At 57.2% G+C, this 8,171-nt stretch overlaps 1 protein-coding gene across 1 annotated transcript; it reads left to right on the plus strand.

The window, feature by feature from the left end:
* Window positions 1–1,034: 1,034 nt before the first annotated feature.
* FBLN7 (fibulin 7) lies at window positions 1,035–6,438 on the plus strand. The gene is made up of 8 exons (XM_066177986.1): window positions 1,035–1,148; window positions 2,350–2,509; window positions 2,609–2,779; window positions 3,105–3,230; window positions 3,314–3,451; window positions 3,901–4,038; window positions 5,037–5,175; window positions 5,291–6,438. The coding sequence occupies exons 1-8, from the start codon at window positions 1,056–1,058 to the stop codon at window positions 5,661–5,663; spliced, it is 1,338 nt and encodes a 445-aa protein (XP_066034083.1). The 5' UTR covers window positions 1,035–1,055; the 3' UTR covers window positions 5,664–6,438.
* Window positions 6,439–8,171: the final 1,733 nt, after the last annotated feature.

Below are 8,171 nucleotides of genomic sequence, written 5' to 3' on the forward strand. Positions count from 1 at the left end.
GGCTGGCTCTCCCCAGGAGCTCTTTCCTGGACTGAAGTCCCAGGGGTTTGGAATTAACAGCAGAATTATTTTGCTGTAATTATTCATCTTTTCCAGAAGGAACGGAGCAGGGTGGGGTGGATGGTGCTGAGGGGGCAGCTGGCCTTGCAGGGCCTGGTGTTTTCCCCCTTTTCCATCACGTGTTGAAGTTTGTGGGATGGGCAGCCCCCTGGATGATGAAGGCTCCAGCTCTACAGCCTGCTGGGGGATTTCACACTGCAAGAGATCCCCATGGAAAACAGCAATGGGAGCCCCAGTGGGAACAGTGGGTGCTCCCACATTCCCTTCTCTGTGATGGGTTTCCATCCATCCCATCCATGTGCTGAGGAACCATCGCTCCGGCTGCAACAGCAGGGAAACGGGAGCCTGAGGGGGGTCCTAGGAGGGCTGGAGCCCCCCAGCCATGGCCTGGCCCTTCCCTGCTGCCCATTCTCCTTTTGGGAGGAATTCTGCTTCCATAGCTGGGCTGCTCGGCAGCAACCGGAGCCAGACCCAGCACCTCTTGCCTCTCCTTGGGGGAGACCGGGCTGGGAATGGGGGGACCGGGCTGGGGACGGGGTGCAGGAGCTGGGGAAGGCATTTTGGGACTGGGGAAAAGGATGCAGTGACTGAGATGGGGTGCAGGAGCTGGAAAACGGGATGCCGAGCTGGGGAGACGGTGCAGGGCTGGGAAAGGGTTTCCCTGCCCGGGGCGGGTGGTCCCGGCCTATCCAGAGCCGGGGGTGCTGCACGGTGCCTGCTCGTCCCGGCAGCGCCAGAAAAAGCTTTGCTGGAGGGAAAAGCCACCCTCCCGCACCCCAACCGCTGGGGACGGATGCCCCCAGCTCCGCGACGGTGTCCCGGGGGATTGATGCCCACAGAGCCCAGCCGGTGTCCCGAGGGATGCGCGGGGCCGAGCCGGCGCCGGGGCGGGGAAGCGCCGCGTCCCCTGCACGGGGCAGCGCGGGGGCGGTGCGGGCGGGGCGGGGAGAGCGCGGGGCAGCCGGTCCCGGAGAGCGGCGGGGCCGCACCGCACCATGGCGGGGCCGCGGGGGGCGCGGGGCCGCCTCCCGTCGCTGCTGCTGCTGCTGCCGCTGCTGCTGCCGCTCCCGGCCGCGCCGACCGCCCAGGTGAGCGGGCACCAGAACCCCGGGAGGGGCTTTGGGGGGGCACGGGGCTCCTCTCCGCTTCCCGCTCGCTCCCTGTGCGCCCCGACAGCCCCACAGCTCTGCCCGCGCTCCTGTCCCGGCAAACAGGTGGGCAAAGCCCCAACCCGCGCTTAAACTGCGCTTGAGTCGTGCTTTAAGCGCGCCCGGGTTGATTTGGGCTCTTTTCGCCCTTCTTAGCCGACACCTGAAACTGCCCCCGAGCACACTGAAGGCAAAGAGTCTCCGTTTGGAGCTTTTGGGGGCGGGGGGGTTTCCAGCTTTGCGATGGCTCAGCATCCCGCCGGAGCTCGCGCTGGCTCCCGGAGTTAAATCCAGCCCTAACAAAGAGCTGTTTATTAAAGCCATCGACGCGCCCGCATCTATTTGCTTTTGCCTCCCTTCCTCTGGGCTCGGGGTATCCCAGAGCTGCCGGCACACCCCGGCTCATCCCCCCCGGCAGCCCGGGAACCCCAAAACTGCCCCTGGGGAAGCAGAGGACACAGAGCGCATTGCTTGGGCTGCTGTGTTTGTCCTCCCTCAACCCTCAGCAGCTCTTTGGAAACGGGAATCATTCCACAGTGCAGTTATGGAAAGGGGGAAGACATCCCTTTGACCAGGTGGGACAGAGCCCACCAGCTCCGCTCGCTTTCCCAGAATTCCACAGCCCCCACCCCAGTCCCTGTGTGCTCTCTCCTCACTGCGCTCCCTGGATTTCTGAGCTCTGCAAATGGCTTTGCTCTTCTTCCTCGGTTTCAAGTCAATTCCACAGGAATTCCATAATAACGGTGCCCGTCTCCGGCATGAGTCAGTCCCGTGGGAGCGATCGGTTTGCAGGCAGGAGTCCCACCAGCGTTCCTGGCCCCGGCAGAGCTCACAAGACAGCTGTTTTCCTCTTCTTTTGTCATGTGGAAGTGGGACAGAGCTGGAGCTCCAGCAGGATGAAACATGAGTTATAGCATCTCTCCCACAAAGCGATCCCAGCCCTGCCTGGAGCGCAGGCCTAGGTGGAAAAAACTCCTGGATCTGGGTAAATGCGGGGAAAAATACAAAGTCAGGGCACTCAGGGAACATTGGATGCTGTGGAGCTCCCAAAGCAGCCTCCTCCCACACCAGCAGGTTGGCTCCTGGGAGGAGTGGCAGCACAGAGAGGTCCTCATTCCTGTCCCCATCCCTGTTCCCACAGAGCTGCCTCAGCAGGCAGCAGCTCCTGGCTGCCATCCGGCAGATGCAGCAGCTGCTGAAGGGGCAGGAGACACGGTTCTCCGAGGGGCTGCGTGCTGTGAGGAGCCGCCTCAGCACCATCCACGCCTCCCTGGCCAAGGCCGCCCCGCAGCTCCCCACCGGTGAGTCCTTGGGAGAGTATTCCAGGGAAATAGCAGGTAAAGAGTGGCTTGGAAGGATAGGGCCTCCTCCAAACTCATCCCCTTTCCATGGTCTCGCAGCCTTCTGTCCTGCCCTCCAAGCCCCTGTGGATGGGAGGATGTTTGGCACCAAATATTTGGTGGATCACGAGGTTCACTTTGCCTGTGATCCAGGATTCCAGCTCCTGGGCTCCAGCACACGGATGTGCCAGGCCAACGGCAGCTGGACAGGGCAGGAGCCCCGCTGTGCAGGTACTGCTCATTCACTGCCCTGGAATGTCCTTTGGAAAAGTGGATTTATTTAAACATGGGGGGGATATTGGATGCTCAGAGTGGGGTGGGATCACAGCTGCCCCCCCAAAGTTCCAGGGATGCTGCAGCTCCCATGGCTTTGGGATTTATCAGTCTTAAGGAAAACTGGGAATTACAGCTGGAGCAGCTCAGGAAGAAAGATGAAGGGAAATAGTATCCTGGCTATGACGTGCCATAGGGTACCAAAGCATCCTGGTGTGTGCAGCATTCCTGAGGCTTGCTTCCCAAAAGGGGATAACATGGAACGTAGCTGCTTTTTCTACAGAGATCAGTGAGTGCTTGAGCAGCCCCTGCCAGAACGGTGGGACGTGCCTGGAGGGTCTCAACCTCTTCAAATGCCTCTGCCCCCCGCAGTGGACCGGGACCACCTGCCAGTACCAGGCTCAGACTGGTGGGTGACCCTTGCTGGGGGATAAATGGGAGTATTCCATCCCCCATCTCATCCCAACTTCCCATCCCGCCGTTTTCCTACAGCTCCTCCCGCCTGGAGCGTAATGGATGACCCAGCCTTCAGCCGGCAGCCCCGCTGTGCCCAGATCGCCGAGACCCAGCAGTGCAGCTGCGATCCCGGCTTCCACATGAGTGGCACGGCTTCCAACGGGATCTGCCAGGGTGAGCCAGGATACGGGAGGGATGCAGGGCTGGCTCGGTGCCTGATCCCCTGAGTGCCACGGAGTTACATTGGAAAGGACCACCGTGGCTCAGCCTCACCCTCCCAGCGCACACAGCACGGTGTTGTGTCCAGACGGCTCTGGAATATCTCCAGTGAGGGAGACCCCACACCCTCTCTGGGGGATTGGCCGCTGCTACAAAGTCCTTCAGGAGGCTCCAACCCCTCCATGCAAGCCATGGATGGCCGAGTTCAAACTGGGCCCAGTGTCGCCCTCTGCGGGACACCGCTGGCCACAGCCCTCAAGCAGCCCCTGTGCTGCTGATTCCATTCCCTGTAATCTGCCATCAGCCCGTTCCCAACACACCTCACTGTCTGCTCCTCCAGCCCGCGCTCCCTGGGTTTTCCCAGGAGGCTGGAGCGAGATCCTGGTGAATCCCTGTCTCCGCAGACCTCAACGAGTGCGAGGTGTACCAGCAGGAAGGGGGACCCCGGCTCTGTGCCCACGCCTGCGTCAATGTTCCCGGCTCCTTCCGCTGCTCCTGCCCCGCCGGATATGTCCTGCTGGGCGACGGCAAGAGCTGCGAAGGTGAGGGGGCTGAAATACTCTTGGCCCCAAGTGCTTTGTCATTTTCCCCTGCTTTTTTCTCCATTTCCCAGGGAGAGGCTGGTATAGAGGGGAGGGGGATGATAGAGCGATGCTTTGCAGGATGGCAGCAGATGGAGGATGTTTGGATTGGCAGGAGCTCCAGCTGGATGCGGAGCTTGGTGGGGAAATGAATCCCAGGGTTTTGTTGGGGAAGGGAAGGGAAAACTCCACCAGAGTGCTTCAAAAGGATCCCTAAAAATGAAAATAAAATGCTTTTCTGGAAGCATGGCTGCTCCTATCCCTCTCTTCCTCTTCCTTTCCCTCTCCCCTCTCCTTCACCTCTCTGGATGATGGAGCGACACTTTGGGCCTGCACCTCCTTGAAGACGACCCCGCTGTGGCTGTGGGGATGTTCCCAGAGCAGGGAATTCCTGGGAAGAACCAAAAGTAATGTTAAACCCACAGAATTCCAGGATCAGTTCAGAGGGTGGCAGCATCTCCCCCAATCCCAAGGGAATTGGGGTGCAGGTGGAAGGCAGTGGGTGGGAACGGCGGGAGGCCAAAACTGCTGAAAGCTTCCTGAAAACAGGGAATTTTTGTGCCCTGAAGTGCTGATTGCTGCAGTTTAGGGTGAGAAGATCCCTAATTCCCCATTCCTCCCTGATTTTCCTGAGTTCCATGGCATCTCACTAATGCTGCCAGCAAATTCTTTGCATTCCAGCTCCTGCCAGGTGTCCCATGGGTGTTCAGTAAATAAAAAGGGACAGTGTTTCCAAACAATTGAGCAGAAAGTTTGGGAAAGCAGCTGCCTTCCCGCTGGGAGAGGGCTGCTCTTAAGCCATGCTGGCCCGGGGCAGAGCTCGGGGAGATGAGATGGAATTCCGGGATGCTCCCATAGTTTGACCTATTTCAAGGTGGTTTTGCCTATTTTCTGATGGAAAGGTGAGCTCAGCTGGAGGCTTCCAGACCCTGACCCTGCTTCTCACTCCTGTTTTCCAGATATTGATGAGTGTTCCCTATCCCAGGATAACTGCACGAGCGGGAGCACCTGCATCAACACCAGAGGGGGATTCCAGTGCGTCACCCCCCAGTGTCCCCTGGCCACCGGCAATGTCTCCTATGTCAAAACCTCCCCCTTGTAAGTTTGGGGCACAAAATCCATGGCAAGGCATCCCTATGGATCCAACGCCAGCGAGGCGGGGGGGCATGGATGCCACATTCCCAAAAATCTCCCGTTGCTTTTCCTTTTGCAGCCAGTGCGAGCGCAACCCGTGCCCCATGGAGAGCCTCTCGTGCCACCAGGCCCCCAAAACCATCTCCTTCCACTACCTCTCACTTCCCTCCAAGCTCCAGACTCCGGCACCGCTGTTCCGCATGGCCACGGCAGCGGCTCCCGGCCGGCCGGGCCCTGACAGCCTCCGCTTTGGCATCGCAGGCGGGAACAACCGCGGGCACTTTGTGGTGCAGCGCTCGGACCGGCACACCGGGGAGCTGCTGCTGGTGCAGAGCCTGCAGGGGCCCCGCACCATCCACGTGGACGTGGACATGGCCGAGTACCTGGATCGGGTGTTCCAGACCAAGCACCTGTCCAAAATCACCCTCTTTGTCTCGGCCTATGAGTTTTAGGGCTGGCTCCTGCTCCCCGCTCAGCATCCCACAGCTCCCTGGGGAAGTCCAGGTTGGAGCTGCTCTGCAGCCAGCCGGCCTCCCCTCTGCTCCAAAGTTCTTCTTCCCATGTTGATTTACACCTGCCTAGGGGGATTTACAATACCAAATGAGGTGGAAAAGCAGTGGGAAGCCCCATCCTCATCCCAGCTCCAGAGAGACAATGTCCTACAACCGCAGATGGAAACCACAGCCCTGATTTCCTTTGAATTCCCATATTTTCCTTTAGAAAGCTGTGAAGCTGAGTGCGAGGGAGCAGGGAGGCCCACAGCCTTTCCTGCTCTCCTCCCTTGTTGCACCCAGTTCTGCTCCCTAAAAACACACTTCCACTTCCCTTTGGATGCTAAGAATCCCCCTGGCAGCCTGCAGGGATTGAGGTTTGGTGTCTCAGTCCCCTGGGATTGATCACGCCTGGAAAACTCCATGAACATCCACCTGGGTCCCCTCCCAAGTGGGCAAAAGGAGGAATTCCAGGGCTATCTCTGTTCCTTAAACCTCCCAAATGGGGATCTCCCATGGATCCTCCTCAGAGCAGAACCTTCAGCTGCATGTGGAGGTGGGAATATTCCCTACTCCATCAGTCAGAGTTCATCAGTTCCTATCCATCCTCGGATAGGAATGCTGGGAAGAGCTGGGATTCAGCTTTTCCCAGGGGGATTCATCCTCCTGCTTGTGCATGTTCTGCATGTTCCTTCATCCCGCTGGATTTAGTACAATTAAAGGATGATGTAAAGGATGTCACTGGAGTGAAGCACTTGATGGATGTATGGATGGGAGCAATGCTCATCCAGAGCAGCTAAAGGGGAACTGGGGTCTGGGAGGGCAAGAACCTGTTATCCATGTTTTTATTTTCCGGCTTTGTTTTGTTTGGGAGGGGCTGGCTGATAGTAGGGGGGTCATTCCCACTGGAGCATCCTCATCCCTGACCATTCTCAGCCTGGAGCATCCTTCCCTCCAAGGAATCCTCACTGTGGAAACCCTCACTTTCTTACATTCTGCTGAGCTGCACCCACTAAAACCATTCCGACTCCTTATCCCAGGGAAAGAGACTTCCCAAGATGGATCTCTCTCCTCTGAGGATTGAGCTCCTGGATTTTTGAGGGGTATGGGAGCTTGGGAAGGGGTTGGATCTCTCCACCAGAACAAGAAGGGACAGTCAGGGCTGCTGTCGGCAGATGGAGGATGTTTGGATTGGCAAGAGCTCTGGCTGGACACAGAGCCGGGCAGGGAAATGTATCCCACGGTTGTGCTGGGGGAGGGAAAACTCCAGAGTGCTTCAAAAATAACCCTAAAAATTAGGAGACAATGCTTTTCTAGAAGCATGTCTGCTTCTTTCCTTCTCTCCCTCTCCTCCCTCTCCCATTGCCTGCCACTTCTCAGCCTTGCTAGACAACAGGCTCCTCCAACAGGCCATGACCTGGGATTTTGGATGGTAACAAAATCTGGGAGCCGAAAAGCAGGAATCTGGGAGAGGACAAGTTCCTGACAGGGCAGAATAGTTTCCATCTGCTGCTTTCTCCAGATAACACAGCTGGAGACGGGCGCCTGGACCGCGCTCTGGAGGCTTTTCCTTGCAGCACGATCCCAAACTGAAAACATTTTCCTGATTCCCGAGGCCAGGGTGAGCTGGTTTCTCCCTTCCAGCCCTGGAAAAGTTTAAGTTCGGCTCCTTGCCTTTCTCAACCTCTGGCTGTCATTCCAGTTGACTAAAGGAGATTTTTTTCCCTTCCCAGAGTGGCTGCTCCAGCATCTTTCAGACTTCCCAAGGTTGGAATTTGCAGAAAGAGGCTCTTCCAGGCTTGAAATACAACTTTCTTTTGAGATAATAATATTTGGGAACTGAAAAAAAAAATAGCAGGAATGCTTCTGCTTCCTTTGGTGGGTGCAGCTGGCCCCAGATGTGCTCTCCCAAAATCACCATTTCTCACCCCAGAAATTTTAACCAAAAATATTGGATTTTTCCTTCCAGCCCAGATTTAGAATCCCTTTTTTCCTTGCCTATGGCCTGGGGAGATGATGCTGAGTCCTGTGGGCATCAGCTCCAGGGCTCCACCTGTGCTGATGGGGCTAATTAGTCCTAAGCAGCCCTAATGATAGTCCCCAGCCACCATCCCTGGAGCGTATTCAATCCCAGAGCTGTAGGAATGCTGTTTTCCAGCCTTTTCCTTGGGTTTACCTGATTTCCCCGATTATCTGGACCCTTGGTTTGCCTTGCTCAGGTACGTGAGGCCCAAGGCAGATAAATCTTCCCTCCAGGACCGGAGGCTCCTCCCACTGGGAATCCCATGGGAACCCATGCGAGAGTTCCACCTTGTTTTTATAAACTTTATTCGATTGCTAGCATTGGAAAAAGCTGAGTCCCGTGTTCTGAAAGGTCCCGAGAGGCAGGGACACAGCCTGGAAAAGGAAAAAATATTTTTCCCGGGGAACGTTTGATGAAACGTCATTGAGGTGACTCTTGACAGATGT

The sequence above is a fragment of the Chamaea fasciata genome, unplaced genomic scaffold (genome assembly GCF_029207755.1).
Source record: "Chamaea fasciata isolate MVZ Bird 193981 ecotype frontalis unplaced genomic scaffold, bChaFas1.0.hap1 SCAF_3, whole genome shotgun sequence".
Classification (NCBI taxonomy): domain Eukaryota; kingdom Metazoa; phylum Chordata; class Aves; order Passeriformes; family Sylviidae; genus Chamaea; species Chamaea fasciata.